We start from the raw sequence: 24590 nt of genomic DNA, 5'->3' as shown, positions 1-24590 counted from the left end.
TGACGCTCAAACAGCAGCCCTCAGTAGAACTCCTAACTGGCTGAAGTAAAGAACAAGTAGACAGTACCATGAGTTTCCAAAAAGTGAAGGCAGAGCCTCTCCTGCTCTTTAAATTAGGAGATTTAAACCAACAGGAGAACAGACATTCTTTCTCTTACAATAGATATACTTGGTTTTTATTTTAATGTAGCTTGGGAACCCACTTCCCCAAGAATCTATTTTAAATTACATAAAAAAGGACTAACTTTAAAGTTTAAAAAAAAAAAAGTTTAAAGTTAATGTACTATAAATTTCAACAATTGTACTTTTATTTCAACAGATGGATAATACATACTTAAGAAATAATGAAAAAATTGCTGACTTTTTCCTACCCATAATTATTTCGTTCATTACCATTGGATTGATTTGCTCCAAGGATGGTATCTGCCCATAGGTTGGGGCCAGGCCTTGAAAATAACTGCTGTTCTTTAGATTGTACTCTATTCAAATGAAAACTACTTTTCTTGTTGCTAGAAATATTTTTTAAAACTTTTTATGTCATAGGTAGATTTTACATAATTTAATTTTCTCATGACACTGAATTTATTAGACGTTCTTCCAGGTTTCTTAGGTAAAAGAGAAATGGTAGACATGTTTATCGGTTTTTACAATTTTGGTACTTCCTAAAAGTCTATATTCTGTTTTATCCCATAGGGAATTTTTTATTATAAACTGTCATGCTCACAGATAATTAACTTGTTCTTTTGGAGGGTGCTCGTGCTTGTTTGTGAGTGGAAGGGAAGTGTCAGCTCTGAAATTGCTAAAGAGAACCAGAGGGCTCCCGTTGGACTACCTGAAGTCGAGTTCAGATCTCCCAGTGAAGTGGGCCTTTTGTAGACATGTGACCATTCATGTAAACTTTTTTTGTGCTTCAGATGTGGAAACAACTTCTGTGCCTCTCATCGCTATGCAGAAACCCACGGCTGCACCTATGATTACAAGAGTGCAGGGAGGAGACACTTGCAGGAGGCAAACCCTGTTGTTAATGCACCAAAGCTTCCAAAAATATAACTCTTACTCTGCACAGAACTGTTCTGCCCAAGGAATTGTATTATAATGACAGAAGAAATATTGTTTAGACTGCATTATTTTTGTTCGACTCCAAAAGATTTGCCAAATCACAAAAGCGTACAGTGTATACTGTTGGAGAATGACAATACTACTGTAGTGGACATCTTTATTCTTTGGTGAATTGAAAGTCTTAAAAGTAGTTTTAAAAATTTTACACTATGATGATGTTAGCTTTGTTATTGCATGTCTTGTGTTAAGTGTTTTATATTTAATATTGCAATTTCACTAGACAAGTCTTCAAAAAAAGCACTTTAGGAAGTTAATATTGACTGTGTAACCAGGCCTCCACACATGCAGTACAGAAATGAGGGTCATGTAATGGCTCTACTTGAGTCTACCACATGGTTTTTTTTTGGTGGGGGGGCGAGGGCGGGTATGGGCGTTGGGAAGGTGGGGATATTTTTTTTAAATCCCATGTGTGAATGTTTATTGAGTTTACTAGGAAGTTCCTTTTTATTTCAAGCCACTATTTCTAAAAAGGACATTTCGTTTTCCAGTATGGTTTTTAGCACACATCTATCTCTTCCGTATTCAGGCTGGCACTCAGATATGTGTGTCCATTCTATGAAACATATCATCTTAATCATAGTGTATATTTCTTCAAATACTACTTTTTGAATAGTTTTAAAATAGAAGATATCCCACTTGTTGTTGTTGAATACGGAAACCAACTTTTCACCTTTTAAGAAATGGCTATGTTTAAAACTAAACCTCACAGCTTGGTTTGTTTTTCTTATGTGTTGAGTGCTATTACCAGGAGAAATTCAAATAAATATTCAGTTTCATTATGAGATTATTTGATTATTTACAGTAACTTTTCTTTTATAAAACCATTTAATGTTAAATAAATCTGATGTACTCTACTTTGAAAAAATAAGTGTCATTATAAAGACATTGTTTTAGGGAGTAAAGGCCCTGTTTCCCAGATGGAACCAAAATACCATTCAGGCTTTTGGGAAGCCACTTGCTCTACAGAGGCTCAGCTGAGGGTGATGCTGAGCCCTGGTAAACAGCCAGCAGGCAGCCCAAGTGGACTCTGCAGCTCTTTGGCTGCCTTTTCTGTTGGGTGAGTGTTTATAGATCATTATGTTAGATTATTAGACTAGGAAATGTCTCATTAGTGAGTTGATCCCAAAATATTTCATCCTGTTTTGAAAAGCAACTCCACAGTAGAATTTTTTTATTGACTTTTTGCTTTTTCATGTGCTTGATACACATTTGAGAGAAGGCTTCAGAGACTTCTTTCTCCCCACATGACTTCTTTCTCCACCTAAAGCCACATGAACAGGAGAGTTTGCTACCCTTCCCCTAACTCCAGTGAGAGATAGAATGCTGAATAGAGAAAGATGCTGGAGGGAAATATGTTTACAAGACTTAGAGGGGATGGCAAGAAATGAGTGGAGGATTGAAGCAATTGGGGGTTGAAGGAATGTATCTTAAGGGGGGAATAACAAACAAAAGCAAACCCTTGCCATTGAGTCAGTTCCAACTCATAGTGGCCTTCTATATAGGTTAATAAAAAATATGTCCATTTGTGTTAATGAATAGTTCAGTTTTCCTCCCTTGTTAAGAAAATGTTTACTTCAGACGTTTAACATCTAAGAGTTCTATTACATGGATAGACTGCTGGAATATGGACCAAAACATGCATGCATACATACATACTTGTGGATGCTTAGGGCATGCAGTGAAATAGGCTTAGTGTACTATGGTTTTTAAACCAAGTCTATAAGTACAAATCTTGTTTTAAGTTTTACCAAAGATTTTGGGCAAAGTTGACTCTTTTCCTAATTTTCAGCTTTAATTCTATAGCCATATCAGAAATTATGATTATTTTATTTACTAAAATCATTGGGAAATGAACCACTTTAATTTAGAAGTTAATATCATTATTGGGAGGCATTTCTTTGTGTTTTGAATTCGCATAAAGAAGCAATTATTAGAGCTCTCGAATCTGCACGTTCCCAGTAATTAGCAGAGTGCCTTGCTTATAGGCACTGCTTAACATTAGTTAAATAAATTAATTTTTGTGTTTGGACAACTTAGCCATAATTAAAAGCAAAGAATTTATATTGTTTTATTTAAGCAAAATTTTATATGGAAAAATTGAGTTTCCAGATTATTTTTTTTCTTTTTATCAGTAAGCATTTGATTTAGCAACATTAAAAGTGTATCTTAAAATTTTTAATATTTAGCTATGTGAAATATTTTCATATTGTTTTGTGTATTTTAATCAGTCCAATGTGGAAAGTTCAAATACTCATTTTTTAAAATTTTATCAGTGGTGTAACTTTTGGAGGGATTTAATTGAAAAAAAAAAAAGTCAAATTAATTTTCTAGTATGTGTTCAATATGGCTTTAAGCCATCATGACAAATAATCAAATCTTTTATCTGGCAGTGTTTCCAAAAGTGTGACCTGTGTACCACTGTAGGAACATGAGATGATTTTAGGTAGTACATGGTTGAACATTTTTATTTTAAATAGCTGTATTTTTAACATGTGTTATAAAATACAAGTAGCTTAAGTTGAAAATAACATAAAATAAATCAATTTAGGTTAAAACAAGCTTGATTGAGAATTGACAATACGACATATAACAAAAATCCTAAAAGTGAACCTGAGGGGAGGCGGAGCCAAGACGGCAGAATAGACAGAAGCTTCCAGCAAGCCCTCTTTACAACAAAGACCCGAAAAAACAAATGAAACGAGTATGTTTGTGACAAGCTAGGAGCCCTGAGCTTCAAAGACAAGCTTACAAAACGAACTGAGGGTAAGAGGGAGGAAGACACCATTCAGAAGCGGAGAGGAGTTACCGGACCTGAATCGCGGGGAACCCTCAGGCACCATTGCTGGAGTGGCGGTGGTGACAGGCTGCTACTAGCGTTCGGCCGCAGGTTCCTCAGGAAGAAGCAGCCAGCCACACAGCCTGCTCACACCTCGGGAACCAGAGAAGAACAGCGCTCCTGGCAAAAGCTAAGTACTTGCGTATATTTTACCGCCTGCCCCCCTGCCCCGACCCCCAGGCCGGCTTCAGCAGCTGAATTCCCTGGGCCTGAGCTAGACGCTGTTGAGCACCTAGAGCCATCCTCTTGGCCTTGGGGAAGAAAAAAATTTGCAACTGGGGTAAAAGATAATTTGCCAGCTCCACTAACCGGGGAGCTCAGGACAGAAGCAGCTCCTGTCTGTGCATAAACCATCCATGGACTTTGAACACCTTTCCCTTCTGCATGGACCCGTGTGGGCCTATTTTGGGAGAATAGGCCCTTGTTGGCAGACTCCAACCATTACAGCTGTGTGGTGGAGAGGTGGGTGTTTAATGTTTGATATTTCTTTGCATATTAAACAAAGTCTTCACCTACCCACATCAGGGACCTAAGGACTGGTAGCTCCACTCAGGTCACCCAGCCACCTGCAACAGGGGTCCAAAGAAAACCAGTACTTCCCAGTCCTTACAACCAAAAAACTTTGGGTGCCCATGGCCCATCTGCAGAATCCAACCACCTGCATGCTCTAGGGAACAGGGACGTGCTTTCCTCAGGGACACTTGGGGGTCGGTTCTAAGCCCCCTGCCTTGTTCAGAGCGTGACCCCCTGCTGCAATCAGATACTGGTATATACGCCAATCACCCCTGCCCCTCTAAGACTGTAGGACAGAGCCTGTACCACACACTTGATACCAGCTACCTGGAAACCTGAGCTGAATTCATACAAGAAAACTGAATGGACTCCTAGGCTGATATACCTGATAACAGCTCTAGCCATCAGCAGATAGGACGTCAGAGTTCCAAAGGTGAAAATAATCAAGCAAGCTCACTCAAGCAACCCATAGTGGTATACCAAAACAAAACAAAGCAAGAAGCTACGACACAGTAAGCAAGTGTAAACTAAAAATAACTTATAGATGGCTCGGAGACAGTAGTCAATATCTAGTCACATAAAGGTGACCATGATCACCTCAACAGGCTCTCAAAAAAAAGAATCCAGGGATCTTCTAGATGAAAGTGCATTTCTGGAATTACCAGAGCCAGAATACAAAAGTTTAATATACAGAACACTTCAAGACATCAGGAAGGAAATGAGGCAATGTGCAAAACAAGCCAAGGAACACACAGATAAAGCAATTGAAGGAATTAGAAAGATAATTCAGGAACATAATGAAAAGTTTTATATGCTGGAAAAATCCATAGACAGCAATCAGAAATTCAGAAGATTAACAATTAAATTACAGAAGTAGACAACTCAATAGAAAGTCAAAGGAGCAGAATTGAGCAAGTAGAAGGTAGAATTTCTGAACTCGAAGATAAATCACTTGACACTAATATATTTGAAGAAAAATCAGATAAAACAATTTTAAAAAAAGAAACCTTAAGAATCACGTGGGACCCTATCAAGAGAAATAACCTACGAGTGATTGGAGTACCAGAACAGGAAGGGATAAAAGAAAATACAGAGAGAACTGTTAAAGATTTGTTTACAGAAAACTTCCCTGATATCGTGAAAGATGAGAAGATATCTATCCAAGATGCTCATCGAACTCCACATAAGGTAGATACTAAAAGAAAGTTACGAAAATATATTATAATCAAATTTGCCAAAACCAAAGATAAAGAGAGAATTGTAAGAGCAGTGAGGGATAAACGAAAAGTCACCTACAAAGGAGAGCCAGTAAGAATAAGCTTGGACTACTGGGGAGAAACCATGCAGGCAAGAAAGCAATGGGATGACATATTTAAAAAATCAAAGGAAAAAAATTCCCTGCCAAGAATCATATCTCCAACAAAACTGTCTCTTAAATTTGAGATTGAAATTAAGACACTTTCAGATAAACACTAGGGAATTCCTAAAAACCAAACCAAAACTACAGGAAATACTAAAGGGAGTTCTTTGGTTAGAAAATCAATATCAGGTGTCAACCCAGACCAGAACACTGGGCAGAGCAACCAGAAGTCAACCCAGACAGGGAAATCCAAAAAAAAAAAAAAGCAAGATTATTAAAAAAAAGAAGAAAAAAAGGTCAAAACAGGATAACAATGAAGTTATTATATAAAACAGAACAATATTAAAATAATAAAGAGGGACTAAGTAATGTAATCATACAGCTTCCGTATGGAGAGGAAGTTATGGTGATACAAAGAAATAAAAGTTAAGTTTAAATTTAGAAAAATAGCAGTAAATAATAAAGTAACCATAAAGGAGACAAACTATCCTACTCAGCAAAATAAAATACAAGAAAAAAATAGAGACTCAGCAAAACAAAATCAACAACAACAAATATGAGGAAATACAATATATAAAGATGATCTACTCAGCACATAAAATTAAGTGGGAAAAAGAAAGTGTCAACAACACAGAAAAAAAGACATCAAAAAGATAGCACTAAATTCATACCTATCCATAATTACACTGAATTTAAATGGACTAAATGCACCAATAAAGAGACAGAGAGTGGCAGAATGGATTAAAAAACAAGATCCGTCTATACGTTGCCTACAAGAGACACACTTTAGACTTAGAGACACAAACAAACTAAAACTCAAAGGATAGAAAAAATATATCAAGCAAACAACAATCAAAAAAGAGCAGGAGTGGTAATATTAATTTCTGACAAAATAGACTTTAAAGTTAAATCCATCACAAAGGATAAGGAAGGACACTATATAATGATTAAAGGGACAATACACCAAGAAGATATAACCATATTAAATATGCAACCAGTGACAGGGCTGCAAGATACATAAAACAAACTCAGCATCGAAAAGTGAGATAGACAGCTCCACAATAATAGTAGGAAACTTCAACACGCCACTTTCGGTGAAGGACAGGACATCCAGAAAGAAGCTCAGTAACGACATGGAAGATCTAAATGCTGCAGTGAACCGACTTGACCTCGCAGACATATACAGAACACTCCACCCAACACCAACCAAGTATACTTTCTTTTCTAGTGCACATGGAACATTCTCTAGAATAGACCACATCTTAGGTCATAAAGCAAGCCTTAGTACCAAAACATTGAAAATATTACAAAGCATCTTCTCTGACCATAAGGCCATAAAAGTGGAAATCAATAACAGGAAAAGCAGGGAAAAGAAATCAAACACTTGGAAACTGAACAATACCCTGCTCAAAAAAGACTGGATTATAGAAGACATCAAGAATAAAATAAATTCATAGAATCCAATGAGAATGAAAACACTTCCTATCAACCTTTGGGACACAGCAAAAGCGGTGTTGAAAGGGCGGTTTACATCAATGAATGCAAACATCCAAAAAGAAGAAAGGGCCAAAATCAAAGAATTATCTCCACAACTTGAACAAATAGAGAGCAACAGAAGAAACCCACAGGCACCAGAAGAAAACAAATAGTAACAATTAGAGCTGAGCTAAATGAAATAGAAAACAGAAAAGATGATTGAAAGAATTAACAAGACCAAAAGTTGGTTTTTTGGAAAAATCAACAAAATTGATAAACCACTGGCCAAACTGACAAAGAAAAACAGGAGAGGAAGCAAATAACCTGAATAAGAAATGAGATGGGCGATATTACAACAGACCCAACTGAAATTAAAAGAATCACATCAGATTACTACAAAAAATTGTACTCAAACAAATTTGAAAACCTAGAAGAAATGGATGAATTCCTAGAAATACACTACCTACCTAAACTAACACAAACAGAGGTAGAACAACTAAATAGACCCATAACAAAAGAAGAGGTTGAAAAGGTAATCAAAAAACTCCCAATTAAGAAAAGCCCTGTTCCAGAGGGCTTCACTACAGAGTTCTACCAAACTTTCAGAGAAGAGTTAACACTACTAATACTAAAGGTATTTCAGAGCATAGAAAAGGACAGAATACTCCCAAACTCACTCTATGAAGCCACCATATCCCTGATGCCAAAACCAGGTAAAGGCACCACAAGAAAAGAAAATTATAGACCCATATCCTTTTTATCCCTCATGAACGTAGATGCAAAAATCCTCAACAAAATTCTAGCCAATAGAATTCAACAACATATCAAGACAATAATTCACCATGACTAAGTGGGATTCATAACACGTATGCAGGGCTGGTACAACATTAGAAAAACAATGTAATCCACCACATAAATAAAACAAAAGACAAGAATCACATGATTTTATCAGTTGATGCAGAAAAGGCATTTGACAAAGTTAACACCCATTCATGATAAAAACTCTCAGCAAAATAGGAATAGAACGAAAATTCCTCAACATAATAAAGGGCATTTATACAAAGCCAACAGCCAATATCACCCTTAATGGAGAGAGCCTGAAAGCATTCCCACTGAGATCAGGAACCAGACAAGGATGCCCTTTATCACCACTCTTATTCAACATTGTGCCGGAGTTCCTAGCCAGGGCAATTAGGCTAGATAAAGAAACAAAGGGCATCCAGATTGGAAAGGAAGAAGTAACAGTATCTCTATTTGCAGATGACATGATCTTATACACAGAAAACCCTAAGGAATCATCAAGAAAACTACTGAAACTAATAGAAGAGTTCAGGAGAGTATTGAGATATAAGATAAATATACAAAAATCAGTTGGATTCCTCTACACCAACAAAAAGAACATCGAAGAGGAAATCACCAAATCAGTACCATTTACAGTAGCCCCCAAGAAGATAAAATACTTAGGAATAAATCTCACCGGAGATGTAAAAGACTTATACAAAGGAAACTATAGTACACTTCTGCAAGAAACCAAGAGACTTAACATGAGTGTAAAAACATACCTTGCTCATGGTTAGGAAGACTTAACATTATAAAAACTTCTATTCTACCAAAGGTGATCTATACATGTAATGCAATTCTGATCCAGATCCCAATGACATTATTTAAGGAGATGGGGAAACAAATCACCAACTTCATATGGAAGGGAAAGAGGCCCCGGATAAATAAGGCATTCCTGAAAAAGAAGAAGAAAGTAGGAGGCCTTACTTTACCTGATTATATCGCCACAGTAGTCAAAACAGCCTGATACTGGTACAACAATAGATACATAGACCAATGGAACAGAATTGAGAATCCAGGCATAAATCCATCCACACTAAAAAAAAAAAAGAAAATTTGACAAAGCCCCCCCCCAAAAAAAAAACACAGCTAAATGGGGAAAAGACAGTCTTTTTAACAAATGGTGCTGGCATAACTGGATATTCATCTGCAAAAAAATGAAACAAGACCCATACCTCACTCCGTGCACAACAACAAGCTCAAAATGGATCAATGATCTAAATGTAAAATCTAAAACGATAAAGATCATGGGAGAAAAAATAGGGACAACTTTTGAAACCCTAATACATGGCATAAACTGTATACAAAACATTAAGAATGCAGAAGAGAGGGGCATTCACTAATTAGATAGTAGATAAGAACTACTTTAGGTGAAGGGAAAGACAGCACACAATACCGGGGAGGTCGGCACAATTGGACGAAACCAAAAGCAAAGAAGTTTCCTGAATAAACTGAATGCTTCGAAGGCCAGCGTAGCAGGGGCAGGGTTCTGGGGCATGGTTTCAGGGGACATCTAAGTCAATTGGCATAATAAAATCTACTAAGAAAACATTCTGCATCCCACTTTGAAGAGTGGCGTCTGGGGTCTTAAACACTAGCAAGCAGCCATGTAAGATGCATCAATTGGTCTCAATCCACCTGGATCAAAGGAGAATGAAGAACACCAAGGACACAAGGTAACTTCAAGCCTAAGAGACCACATCATCCTGAGAGCAGAAGAACTAGATGCTGCCCGGCTACAACTGATGACTGCCCTGACAGGGAACACAACAGAGAACCCCTGAGGGAGCCGGAGAGCAGTGTTATGCAGACCCGAAATTCTCATTAAAAGCCAGACTTAATGGTGTGTCTGAGACTAGAAGGACACCGGTGGTCATGGCCCTCAGACCTTCTGCTGGCTTAGGAGAGGAACCATTCCTGAAGGCAACTGTTTAGACACGGATTGGACTGGACAATGGGCTGGAGAGCTATGCTGGTAAGTAGTGAGCTTTTTGGATCAGGTGGAGACGAGATTATGTTGGCATCTCCTTCCTCGTGGGGAGATGAGAGGGTAAAGGGGGTTAGAAGCTGGCGAAATGGACACGGAAAGAGAGAGTGGAGGGAGAGAGCGGGCTGTCTCATTAGGGGGAGAGTAACTGGGAGTATGTTGCAAGGTATATACAAGTTTTTGTGTGAGAGACTGATTTGATTTGTAAACTTTCACCTAAGGCACAGTAAAAATTATAAAAATAAAAAAGAAAAAAAAGTGAGCTTGAAGGACTGAAATTTAGGAAACGAAGGTAAAATTCTTTTACTTTTTGAAAATTATGTTAAACTTTTAAGATGTTTGATGAAAGTAATATATAGATTTTTCAAAAACTATATGAGTAAAAAACGAAAAGTGCAGTTTCACCGTAGACCATCCCAACCTCTTGTAATCATTTCTGTATTAGTTTTCTAGTAATTACCATCTAACACTAGTCTGTATATTTTAGACGTTGCTTTTTGGCACACCATTATTAAAGACGAGGAATTTAGCCTAATCACACAATACCTTAATGTTTTTCTTTCCAGTTTCTGTCAATTACTTGTAGTGATAGTGTTATGTGCTGCCGAGTCAATTCCGACTCATAGAGACCCTACAGGGGAGAGTAGAACTGCTGCATAGGGTTTCTTAGATTATAATGTTTACAGGAGCAGATCAGCAGCTTTTCTCCCATAGAGTAACTGGTGGATTTGAACAGCTGACCTTTCTGTTAGCATCCAAATGCTTAACCATTGCACCACGAGGGCTCCTTTTAGTGAAAAACCAAAACCAAAACCAAACCCAAACCCAGTGCCGTCGAGTCGATGCCGACTCGTAGCAACTCTATAGGACGGAGTACAACTGTTCTATAGAGCTGCCAAGGAGCGCTTGGTGGATTTGAACTGCCGACCTTTATGGTTAGCAGCTGTAGCACTTAACCACTATGCCACCAGGGTTTCCCATCTTAGTGATTAAAAAAAAAAAAGAAGTGATAGTTATTTCAGATTCACTCATTTGATTGCAGTTACCTGAGTCCATGTTACCGTAGCTTTCACCTGAACTACTACAATAGTAGAGTAATTGGTTTAAAGTCAGGAAAGGTGTGCACCAGGGTTGTATTCTTCCACCATACCTATTCAATCTGTATGCTGAGCAAATAATTCAAGAAGCTGGACTATATGAAGAACAGGGCGTCAGGATTGGAGGAAGACTCATTAACAACCTGCATCATGCAGATGACACAACCTTGCTTGCTGAAAGTGAAAAGGACTTGAAGCACTTACTAATGAAGATCAAAGACCACAGCCTTCAGTGTGGATCACACCTTAAGATAAAGAAAACAAAAATCCTCACAACTGGACCAATGAGCAACATCATGATAAACAGAGAAAAGATTGAAGTTGTCAAGGATTTCATTTTACTTGGATCCACAATCAACAGCCATGGAAGCAGCAGTCAAGAAATCAAAAGATGCATTGGATTGGGTAAATCTGCTGCAAAGGACCTCTTTAAAGTGTTGAAGAGCAAAGATGTCACCTTGAAGACTAAGGTGCACCTGACCCAAGCCATGGTATTTTCAAGCAAATCATATGCATGTGAAACCTGGACAATGAATAAGGAAGACTGAAGAATCGATGCCTTTGAATTGTGGTGTTGGCGGAGAATATTGAATATACCGTGGACTGCCAGAGGTACAAATTAATCTGTCTTGGAAGAAGTACAACCAGAATGCTCCTTAGAAGCAAGGATGGCGAGACTGCGTCTTATGTGCTTGGTACATGTTGTCAGGAGGGATCAGTCCTTGGAGAAGGACATCATGCTTGGCAAAGTACAGGGTCAGCGGAAAAGAGGAAGACTCTCAACGAGGTGGACTGACACAGTGGCTGCAACAACGGACTCAAGCATAACGATTGTGAGGATGGCGCAGGATCGGGCAGTGTTTTGGTCTGTTGTGCATAGGGTCGCTATTAGTCAGAACCGACTAGATGGCACCTAACAACAACGCTATGATAGCTTCCTAACTGGGCTCCTCGAATTAGTTCTCCGTGCATCCCAACCTGTTTGTTCTAGAGTGAGCATTTAGAAATGAATATTTGAGCATGTCCGTGCTTGAAATATTTTAGTGACTTCCTTTATTCTTTGGATAAAGACCCAAATCCTTATCTTCCTAGTAAGGCCCCTGTGGTTTGGCTCCCACCTACTCCCCAGCCTCATACTGCACTGTGTTTCCCCTATGCTTTCTGTGATTTGTCCACACCAATTTTTTTAGGCTTTCCAACTCACTCCGGCTTGCTTGACCTTGTTAACTCCTGCTTCTCTTTCAGATGTCAACTCCATCATTCTTTCCTTAAGGACGGTTTCCCTGATATACCCTTGTCTAGATCACTACCAAGAAGCCCTGGTGGTGCAGTGGTTAAGCGCTCAGCTGCTAACTGGAAGGTGGGCATCTCAAACCCACGAGCCCCTCTGCAGAAGAAAGATGTGGCAGTCTGCTTCTGTAAAGCTAACAGCCTAGGAAACCCTATGAAGCAGTTCTACTCTGTTCTTTAGGGTCACTGTAAGTCAGTCTACTCGATGGCACACAATAACAGGTCAGGAGTTTTTCTCTTAGCATCATGTACTTTGCCTTCATGGAATCTATCTAGTTTTAATTTGACATTTGTGTGAACCTTTGAATTGCACAAGATGGCAAGCCCATGAAAGCAGGAATTGCCCTCCTGTCTATCTACCTGTCCTTTCTCCCAAGCACTGCATCCACCATCACAGTGCCAGTGCATTGCATGTGATAAACCCTTAATAAGCACTTTTGAATTAATGAAAAAGCTTTAAGATTGTACTAAGCCGATAGTCTTTTATCAACCTTCAGTGATATCTGTTAGACCTCAAAGTTTATGATATGGTATAAACTATGTTAAACTATAGCCTTTTCTGCCTTGTTTTTAGATGGATTTATAAGTTAAAACCAATAAATAAGTTGAAATGTATCTCTAGAAATATTGTTCACTGATGATCCAAATAGTATGAGAATATGATATTTTCTAAAATTCAGTGTCACTAAACAGGATAGGATGAGTCCCTGGGGGGCATAAATGATAAAGTGCTTGTTCAACTAGTAGCCGAAAATTTGGTGGTGCCAAAAGGTTGGCAGCTCAGACCCACCCAGAAGCACCTTGGAAGACAGGCCTGGTGATCTGTTTCCAAAAGGTCAGAGCATTGAAAACCCTATGGAGCGGTTCTACTCTGCACACACGGGGTCACCATGAGTTGGAATCAACTTGATGACAACTAACAACAACAAAAATCTGATAGGCAAAGGATTATTATATTCTAAATATAGAGGTAAAATGGATTTCCGTTTTAATTCCTTCAATTCTCAAAATTGTAACATATTTTTTTTAATTGTACTTTAGATGAAGGTTTATAGAACAAGCTAGCTTCTCATCAAACAGTTACACATATTGTTGTATGACATTGGTTAACAACGCCACAACATGTCAACACTCTTCCCTTCTCAATCCTGGGTTCCCTATTACCAGCTTCCCTGTTATCTCCTGCCTTCCAGTCCCTGTCCCAGGGCTGGTGTGCCCCTTTAGTTTTGTTTCGTTCTATGGGCCTGTTTAGTCTTTGGCTGAAGGATGAACCTCAGGAGTGACCTCATTACTGATCTGAAAGGGTGTTGGGGGCCATACTCTAAAGGTTTCTCCGGTCTCTGTCAGGCCAGCAAGTCTGGTCTTTCTTTCTGAGTTAGAATTTTGTTCTACATTTTTCTCCAGCTGTGTCTGGGACCCTCTATTGTGATCCCTGTCAGAGCAGTCAGTGACTGTAGCCAGGCACCACCTCCTACTGGACTCAGTCTGATGAAGGCTGTGGAAGATGTGGTCCATTAGTCCTTTGGACTAATCTTTCCCTAGTGTCATTAGTTTTCTTCATTCTTCCTTGCTCTGGAAGGGGTGAGATCAGCAGAGTATCCTAGATGGCCACTCACAGGCTTTTAAGACCTCAGACGCTACTCACCAAAGTAGAGGGTAGAACATATTCTTTATAAACTATGTTATGCTAAATGAGCTGGATGTTCCCCAAGATCATGGTTCCCACAGTCCTCGGCCCAGCAATTCAGTCCCTCAGGGAGTTTGGATGTGTCTGTGGAGCTACCATGATCTGGCCTTGTTTAGGTTGTGCTGGTTTCCCCAGTATTGTGTACTGCCTTACCCTTCACCAAAGTTTCCACTAATCTGTTGTCTATTAAGTGTTTTTCCATCCCCACCATTCCCCTCCCTCATAACCATCAAAGGTGGTTTCTTTTTGTATGTAAACTATAGGACAGAGTAGAACTGCCCCACAGAGTTTGCAAGGAGCGCCTGGTGGTTTCAAACTGCCAGCCTTTTGGTTAGCAGCCATAGCTCTTAACCACTACAGCACCAGGGTTCCCAGATGTCACACAGTACCAGGTATTCAGGAGATTGGAAAAGAAGGTAATTACAGACTGACTAGAACTGAGAAATGAAGAAAGGTAATCATCTTCATGACTTTATATGGAAATCATTTTCTTGCTTTCCTTTATGGTTTTACCACCTAAGCACGTATCCTTGCAGGTTTGCCTCATAAAAACAAAACCCTTTACATAGTGAAATTGTATGGCATATATTCTTCATCTGACTTTTTTCAGTGTTTATTGTGAGGTTTATGTTGCATATAGTTGTATTGTGGTATTGTCTTCTACTGTGTGAATTTGTCATAATTCATTAATCAGTTGTACTGTTGATGGACGTTTGTGTTGATTCTCGCTTTGGGCTATTACAGACAATGCTGCTGTGAACAGTCGCAGGTGTGTCTCTTGGAGTACATGTGCATGTTGCTTCTTTTGAGTCTACACCTAAGAGTAGAATTGCTGGATCATGGGATGATATTTATTTGTTCAGCCTATTAAATAATGCTAAACAATTGTCCAAAGCCACTTTACCCATTTCTATCTCTGCACTCAACAATTTGAGAGTTCCCTTCTGCTTCACATCCTGACCAATGCTTAGTAGCTCTACTTTAGTCATTCTGGTGACTGGCTTTTGTTTACAACTTCTCACATCCTCTTCAAACTCCTTTCCCACAAACTCTAAGGTACCTTTCTTTGTAGCCTTGGGGGTTGGGGAGCTGGAGGGGGCCTCAGTTTTGAGGAAGAGAGGGTATCTCCCTTGGGCGACATTGAGCTTTGACTTCTGTCTACTTGGCCCTGGGAGGCCATAAGGACCAAAGCTCCCATCTGCCCACTTTGGCATAAGCACTTAGTACAGTACTTTAGTGCTCCACTTACCTCTCTGGATGCATCCCTTCGCTTAGATTTTAGCCCAGTGATTCTTTAGAACTTGCCAGTTCTTTTTTTTTTTTTTTTTTCCAGTTTGTTCTTTAAGAATATCTATTTTAAAAAATTTTATCCAAGCATTTTAGGCTTTAGGGGTGGCTCAGATAACCTACTCAGTCCTATTTCTGGAAACTAAAATTTTTGTTTTTTAGCGGTTTTTCAATTGTCTCTCGGATTCTTTGTCAGTCTTAATCTGGTGATTCTGTATATAGCTATGTAGCAAGAATGTGACTGATTAGTGTGGGTAGGGGCTATAGAGAAAAGTAGTACTGCTTAATTTATATGTACTTGACTTGTGCTTTATTAGGTCATTCTCTTTTGCAAATTCATTCATTTAAACATTTATTGAGTGCCTCCTATGTGCAAGGGACTACATTAGATGTTTGGAATATAGTAGTGAACTAAACAGAGGTAGAGTTTACATTGCAGTTCAGATTTTAAACAACTAACCATGTAAGTATTTAATTCTGATAAATATTGTAAAGGAGAAATACATGGAGCTACGAAAGTATGCAATAGACACACCTGACCTAATCCAAGATTCTAAGTTGAAATCTCTCAAAGAGTGGTAAGTGAGAGTTGGCTAGGAAGAGGGGGAGGTGGTAGCGGAGAGGCCTAAGAGTGAGTGAGTGAGTGAATAAATAAATACAGGCAGTCCCCGGGTTGTGAATGAAATCCATTCCTAGCTCTGTCTTTTAAGTCGATTTGGAGGTAAGTCAGAACAGGTGCATAAGGTTCTTACTTAGCCTTCCTTTAGTGCAAGAAAAGGCCCAAGACCCTTTCCGTGATGTAAAAGCTGTACATGCAGCAAGTGAAGGTGATTGTGATGAAAATTTATTGCAAGTAGCGGTTGGTTCAGTCGTTTCAAAGTGAGGGCAAATTTACATAGCATTAAAGGGCAAGTAGGAGTTTTCCCTAAGTCGTAACCCTGTGTTTTCAAAAGGGTTTTTTTCCTAGTGGGGCTTTACCTCTTTATTCAGGGAATGATGCCCTGCTCAGGGACTTCAGCCTGTATTTCATTAACCAGAACACTGTTACAAGGGTAGCCAGGAGATCAAGGTTCTAGCCATTCTATTATAGCAGTTTCAGCAGGGAAAAGGAGGTTGGAAATGGAGATTGAGTTGGGTCAGCTAGTTACAGTATCTGCCATAAAAGCATTAGATACTAAAGGAGATGAGAATTTAAGATTTGTTGGGACAGAGGAAAATGTAAAGAACAAAATACTAACAAAGAGAATGCAGGGACACCTGATCAGCCCAAAAGCACATATTCAACATGCCAAGAAGGGGATCAAACATTTTATTCTATTCAGAGACTGGAAGACGAGGAATAAGGTCGACATTTTAGACTACAGGATATTGTTTTGTTACAGTCACATCCCTAACACTTCATTATTTGTTGTTGTTAGGTGTCGTCGAGTCAGTTCCTACTCATAGTGACCCTATGTACAACAAATCACTGCCTGGACCTGTGCCATCCTCACAATTGTTGCTACGCTTGAACCCATTGCTGCAGCCACTGTGTCAGTACATTTCTTCCACCCAGCTGCTAGGTGGGTTTAGCCACCAATCTTTAGGTTAACAGCTGACTGCACACTGTGTGCCCTCCCACAGACCCCTCAATATTTCTATATGTAACCATTTGTTTCTACATTAAACTAAACCTGAGTTCACACTGATGTTGCCAATTCTAATCTGGTGACTGGTGGATCATTTTGGCCTCTTCCCCTTGGTTATCTGTAAACTCCAACATTGAGAAATCTGGCTCCCACCATCGACTGTCCATTTACTTATCGTTCACTCTCGGGATATATTTACTAGAATCGTTAACCTGTGACCATGTCAGAAACAACTTTATAAACTACAGTCCTTATGTACAGTTTTCTTTGTCTTAGTTTTGCAGACTCCATTCATTTCCAGAGTTACTTAGGTCAGCACCTTTACCCCCAACCTTTTTAACAGGTTGTTTCATACATTTGTAGTGTGGTGTTATGGATTGCATTGTGTACCCCAGAAATGTGTGTCAACTTGGCTAAGCCATGATTCCCAGTATCATGTGATTGTCCACCATTTTGCCATCTGATGTGATTTTCCTGTGTTGTGAATCCTACCTCTATGATGTTAATGAGGCAGGATTAGAGAAAAAAAGCAGTTATGTTAATGAGGCAGCACTCTATCTACAAGGTTAGGTTGTATCTCGAGTCAATCTCTTTTGATGTAAAAGAGAGAAACAAGCAGAGAGACAGGGGGACCTCCTACCACCAAGAATGAAGAACCAGGAGGGGAGCGTGTCCATTAGACCTGTGGTCCCTGCACTGAGAATCTCCTAGACCAGAGGAAGATTGATGACAAGGACCTTCTCCCAGAGCCGACAGAGAGAAAAAGCCTTCTTCTGGAACTGGCCATCTGAATTTGGACTTCTAGCCTCTTAGACTGTGAGAGAATAAATTTTTGTTTGTTGAAGCCATCTACTTGTGATATATCTCTTGTAGCAGCACTAAATAACTAAGACATATGGTTAGATTATTTTATCACATTCTACATTCCATTCTGGGATTCCCCCAGCCTCCTAATTTTTTTTTTTTTTAATTTGCATGAAGTTAATTTCTTTGTGCTTTAAAGTTCAGTGGGTTTTGACAGATGCATAATATCATATATCCGTATTTACAGTATTATACAGAATAGTTTTGCCACCCTAAAAAATCCCCAGTTCTACACTTGTTCACCTCCCACCCCCTGAACTCCTGGAAACCACTGATCTCCATATTGTCCCTGTAGTTTTGCCTTTTCCAGAGTGTCATATAATTAGAATTATACAGAATGTTGCATTTTCAGAGTAGTTTCTCTTACTCAGCACTGTGCATTTAAGATTTATCCATGTCTTTTCATGGCTTGATAGCTCATTTTTTAATTGCTGAGTAATATTTCATTGTATGGATATTTTTTGCTGCTCTGTCAGCTGAGAGGGCCTAGAAGCAACAACACCCCAGTAAAAACAAACAAACAAATAAAAGCCCTGCTGCCGTCAAGTCGATTCTGACTCATAGCGGCCCTATAGGACAGGGTAGAATTGCCCCATAGGCTGTCCAAGGAGTGGCTGGGGGATTCGAACACCCCAGTAGCAAAGTACATATATAGATCTTGGTTTCCAGTCTCGTACCCCAGTAAAAGGAACCAGGGCTCCTTGGAGAAATGGCTAATTCTAGGACTAGGGCAGGAAATATACACAATGAGCCTGGAGCATTTTGTAGTGTGAAAAAGTAAGGAAATGTTGGAAAAAAAAAAATGATGCGGTATGTCAAAGGGACGTACTACTGAAAGAGTGGCCAAAGCTGGAACAATTTGAGCAACAAACTAGACTTATAACTCAAAATATAAAATAAATACTCATGAGTCTTGATTGATATAGAGGAGCCCTGGTGGCACAGTGGTTAAAGCGCTCATCTGCTAGTCAGAATGGCAGTGGTTCATACCTGCCAACGGGTCCACAGGAGAAGGATGTGGCAGTCTGCTTCAGAAAAGATTTACAGCCTTGGAAACCTTATGGGGCAGTTCTGCTCTGTCCTACAGGGTGGCTATGAGTCGGAGTTGACTGGATGGCAGTGGGATACTGATTGAATGAATAGGGAGAAGAGACACAATTCTCCTTCAGATATCCAAATAATGGATGTAGCTCCTTTAGCCTCAGGGCAGGGGAGCATAACTCCCTACACCTTGAGTGCGGGATGTGCATAGTGACTTCCTGCCAAAGAGTACAGTTTAGAAAGAGAAGAAAAAGAGTAACTTTACAGTGGGAAACGTTCTGAAAAACTCTTCCTTAGGCAGGTGATCAAGGTCAACATCAACTATGAGAAGTCATGTTGGTAGTAGTATACTTGATATGATGTGATGAGAATAGTACTTTACCTCCATGGTTTTCCTCACAAAAGCCCACAACTCCAGTCTAATAATGAGGAAAAAAAAAACTGTTTCCAACTGAGGGATACTCTACAAAACATCTGACCAGTACTCCTCAAAACTCTCAAGGTAAGGAAAGTCTGAGAAAGTGCCTCAGTCAAGAGGTGCCTAAGGAGATATGACAACTGGAACAGAAAAGGAACAGACTGGATCCTGGAACAGAAAAGAAACATTGGTAAAAACTAAGGAAATATGAATAAACTATGGATTTTACTTAACAATGATATATCAGTATTGGCTCATTTCTCATAACAAATGTACCATATTAACATAAGATATTAATAGGGTAAACTAGTTTGGGGTGTATGGGAGCTCTCTGGATTGTCTTTGCAATTTTTCTGTAAATCTAAAACTATTCTTTAAAACATTTACTGAAAAGAAAACAAAGAAGATACATGCAAGAAGAAATGGAGAGGCGGGGCTGAGATGGCAGAAGCTTCTGCTGAACCCTCTTGCAACAAAGACTCAAAAAAACAAGTGAATCAAGTACATATATGACAGTGTATGAACTCTGACCATGAAACACAGAACTAAGGAATCGACCTGAGTGACAGGGAAGCGAGAGACCACACAGAAGCAGCGACTAGTGGCCGAGCCAGCGCAGTGCCCCAGCTCCTATTCCTTGGTGCTGTTCTTTGGTATGAATGTGGTGGGGCTGATGGTAGTTTCTTGAGACACAGCAAGCAGGGGACACAGCCCTAACCCCCTGGGGCAATCTCAGTGGGACCCAGCCAGCAAACACAGGCTACACAGGCCTCTGGAATCTGAGATAAAACAAGATAAGCGATTTTGTCTATTTTACTGTGGTACTCCCTCCTATCTAACTGAGCCCTCTCCCTGCCCCAGCTGGCTTCATTAACATTTGAATTCCCTGGGTCTGAGATAGGAGTGCCCTGCCTTTTTCTGACCCATTCTCATGGCCTGGGATAAACAATCAGGGGAAAAATACTTCCCTGACTCCCCTAAACTGGAAAATCAGAGCAGAAGCAGCTCCAGTCCGGGCATAAGAGATCCACAGACTTTGGCTTTCACCCCTACATGGAACCAGGTGGCTATTATAATGCAAAGGCAAATCTGTTAGAGGTCTGACTATAATTGTTTCAGCTGAGTGGTGGAGAGGCAGGTGTTGGAGATCTGATATGACTCTTATTAAAGAGCCCTCACCTATCCACAGCAGGGACCTGAGGGCTGAGGCTACATCCACACCACCTAGCCAACCACAAAAGGGGTCTGAGGATAGTGATGCCTACCAGTCTTTACACGTACAAGCATTGCATGCCTAAGGTACAGCTACAGAACCCACCCACCAGAGCGCTCTAGAGAACAGAGATGTTCCTTCCTCACTGGCACTTGAGGGAAGGCTGTCAACACCCTGCCCTCCTCAGAGTGTGACCCCTGCTGCTATGAGGAACCAGTGCATACAACCATCACCACTACTCCTCTGAGATAGTAGGTGAGAGCCTACACCACACACTAGGTGACCAACTGTCAAGACACCTGAGCTGATTCTATTCAAGAATAGTGAATGGACTCATAGGCTTATATACATGGTAACAGCTCTAACCATCTGGTAACAGGTCATTAGTGCTTCAAAGGCTCTGATAATCAAGTTAGTGCATTCCAGTGGCCCATCTGGATATACTGAAACAAAACAAGAAGATAAGACACAGTGAGCAAATATAAATTATTACAATAACTTATAGATGGCTCAGAGACAGCAGTCAATATCCAATCACATAAAGAAGCAGACCATGATTGCTTCTACAAACCCCCAAAACAGAAAATCAAGATCTTTCCCAGATGAAGATGAATTCCTGGAATTGCCAGATGTAGAATACAAAAGATTAATATACAGAATGCTTCAAGATATCAGGGACAACATCAGAGATGAAATCAGGCAGTGTACAGAAAAAGCCCAGGAACAAACAGATAAAGCAGTTGAAAAAATTAAAAATATTCAAGAACATAATGAAAAAATTTAATGAGCTGCAAGAATCCAGAGCAAGACAGCATCCAGAAATTCATAAGATTAACAATAAAATTACAGAATTAGACAACTGAATAGGAAGTCAGAGGAGCAGAACTGAGAAATGGGAATGCAGAATGGGGGAGATGGAGGATAAGGCAATTGGCACCAATATATTTGAAGACAAATCAGATAAAAGAATTTTAAAAAATGAAGAAACCCTAAGAATCATGTGGGACTCTATCAAGGAGGATAACTTGCATGTGATTGGAATTCTAGAACAGGGAGGGATAACACAAAATACAGTGGCAGAAAACTTCCCTGGCATCATAAAGGATGAAAGGATATCTATCCAAGATGCTCATCGAACACCATACAAGATAGATCCCAAAAGAAAATCACCAAGGCATATTATCATGAAACTTCTCAAAACCAAAGGTAAAGAGAAAATTTTAAAAGCAGCCAGGGATAAACGAAAAGTCACCTACAAAGGAGAATCAATAAGTTCGGACTGCTCGGCAGAAACCATGCAGGGAAGGAGGCAATGGGATAACATATATAGAGCATTGAAGGAAAAAAATTGCCAGCCAAGAATCATGTATCCAGCAAAACCTCTCTCAAATATGAAGGTGAAATTAAGTCATTTACAGATAAACACAAGCTTGGAGAATTTGCAAAAACCAAATCAAAGCTACAGGAATTACTAAAGGAAATTCTTTGGTCAGAAAATCGGTAATATCAGATATCAGCACAACACAAAGACACAGAACACAGCATCCTCATATCAACTCAGGGAAATCACAAAAATAAAATAAGATTAAAAAAAAAACACGCTCAAAACAGGGAATCACTGATGTCATTATGTAAAAGATGAAAATAATAAAGAGGGACTAAATACAGGAGGCATAGATCCTCCATATGGAGAGGAAATCAAGGGAATATAGGGAGATATAAGTTAGGTTTATACTTAGAAAAATAGGGATAAATATTAAGGTAACCACAAAGAAAACTAACAATCCCATACTTCAAAATGAAGACCAAGATAAAGACTCAGCAAAAACAAATTCAACTACAATGAAAAATAGAACACACAATTAACAAGGAAAAACCTATCACCACAGAAAAGTTAATAGAAAAAATGAAATTTTCAACAACACACAAAGGCATCAAAATGACAGCACTAAACTCATATCTATCTATAAAAAAGCTGAATGTAAATGGACTAAATGCACCAATCAAGAGACAGAGAGTTGCAGATTGGATTAAAAAACATAATCCAGCTATATGCTGACTACAAGAGACACACCTTACACTTAGAGACACAAAAACTCAAAGGATAGAAAAAAATATATCAAGCAAAGAACAATCAAAAACGAGCAGGAGTGGCAGTATTAATTTCTGACAAAACAGACTAAACTTAAATCCACCACAAAGGATAAAGAAGGACACTATATAATGATTAAAGGGACAAATTACCAGTAAGATATGACCATATTAAATATTTATGCACCCAATGAGAGGGCTGCAACATACATTAAAAAATCTTTAACAGCACTGAAAAGTGAGATAGACAGCTCCACAATTACAGTCGGAAGCTTCAACTAAGCACTTTTGGGAGAGACAAGACATCCAGTAAGAAGCTCAATAAAGATACGGAATATGTAAATGCCACAATCAATCAACTTGACCTCACAGTCATATACAGAACACTCCACCCAATAGCTACAAAGTATACTTTTTTTTCTAGTGCACATGGAACACTCTCTACAATAGACCACATATTAGGTCATAAAGCAAGCCTTTGCAGAATCCAAAACATCAGAATATTACAAAGTATCTTCTCATAAGGCCATAAAAGTAGAAATCAGTAACAGAAAAACCAGGGAAAAGAAATCAAATACTTGGAAACTGAACAATACCTTGCTCAAAAAAGACTGGGTTACAGAAGACATTAAGGAGGGAATAAAGAAATTCATAAAATCCAATGAGAATGAAAACACTTCATATCAGAACCTTTAGGACACAGCGAAAGCAGTGCTCAGAGGTCAATTTATGTCAATAAATGCACAAATACAAAAATAAGAAAGGGCCAAAATCAAGGAACTGTCCCCACAACTTTAACAAATAGAGAGCAACAAAAGGAACCCTCAAACACCAAAAGAAAACAAATAATAAAAATTAGAGCAGAATTAAGTAAATTAGAGAACAGAAAAAAAATTGAAAGAGTTAACAAGACCAAAAGCTGGTTCTTTGAAAAAATTAACAGAATTGATAAACCATTGGCCAGAATGACAAAAGAAAAACAGGAAAGGAAACAAACAATCCAAATAAGAAATGAGATGGGCGATAATCACAACAGACCCAACTGAAATTAAAAGAAACGTATCAGATTACTATGAAAAATTGTACTCTAACAAATTTCAAAACCTAGAAGAAATAGACGAATTCCTAGAAACAGACTACCTACCTAAACTAACACAAAGAGAGGTGGTGTTGTTGTTAGGTGCTGTCGAGTCAGTTCTAACTCATAGCAACCCTATGCACTACAGAACAAAACACTGCCTAGTCTGCACCATCCTTACAATCATTGTTATGCTTGAGCTCATTGTTGCAGCCACTGTGTCAATCCACCTCATTGAGGGTCTTCCTCTTTTCCGCTGACCCTGTACTCTGCCAAGCATGAGGTCCTTCTCCAGGGACTGATCCCTCCTGACAACATGTCCAAAGTATGTAAGACGCAGTCTCGCCATCCTTGCCTGTAAGGGGCATTCTGGCCGCACAAACAGAGGTAGAACAACTAAATAGACCCATAACAAAAAAGAGATTGAAAAGGTAATCAAAAAACTCCTAACAAAAAAAAAAGCCCTGGCCCAGATGGCTTCACTGCAGAATACTACCAGACATTCAGAGAAGCAGTAACACCACTATTACTAAAGGTATTTCAGAGCATAGAAAAGGACAGAACACTCCCTAACTCATTCTAGGAAGCCAGAATATCCCTCATACCAAAACCAGCTAAAGACACCACAAAAAAAGAAAACTATATACATCCTTCATGAACTTAGATGCAAAAATCCTCAACAAAGTTCTATCCAAGAGAATCTAACATATCAAAAAAATAATTCACCATTGCCAAGTGGGATTTATACCAGGTACGCAGGATTGG

General features: G+C 39.2%; 1 protein-coding gene across 8 annotated transcripts in view; it reads left to right on the top strand.

Moving 5' to 3' along the window:
* The window catches only part of ZFAND4 (zinc finger AN1-type containing 4), a 138323-nt gene extending 122816 nt beyond the window's left edge, over nt 1-15507 (top strand). For 7 of the 8 annotated variants that reach the window (XM_064269822.1, XM_023547160.2, XM_023547157.2 and 4 more), the window contains one exon: nt 915-15507. In XM_064269822.1, the coding sequence (XP_064125892.1) occupies nt 915-1050 (136 nt within the window). In that variant the 3' untranslated portion in view covers nt 1051-15507. The remainder of the gene's footprint in view (nt 1-914) is intronic. The other variant, XR_002785508.2, reaches the window with a different exon arrangement.
* The last annotated feature ends 9083 nt before the right edge of the window (nt 15508-24590 follow it).

The sequence above is a fragment of the Loxodonta africana genome, chromosome 16, assembly GCF_030014295.1.
Source record: "Loxodonta africana isolate mLoxAfr1 chromosome 16, mLoxAfr1.hap2, whole genome shotgun sequence".
Classification (NCBI taxonomy): Eukaryota; Metazoa; Chordata; class Mammalia; order Proboscidea; family Elephantidae; genus Loxodonta; species Loxodonta africana.
Note: the sequence above shows the minus strand (reverse complement) of the source record. Positions and strands in the feature narration are given on the sequence as shown.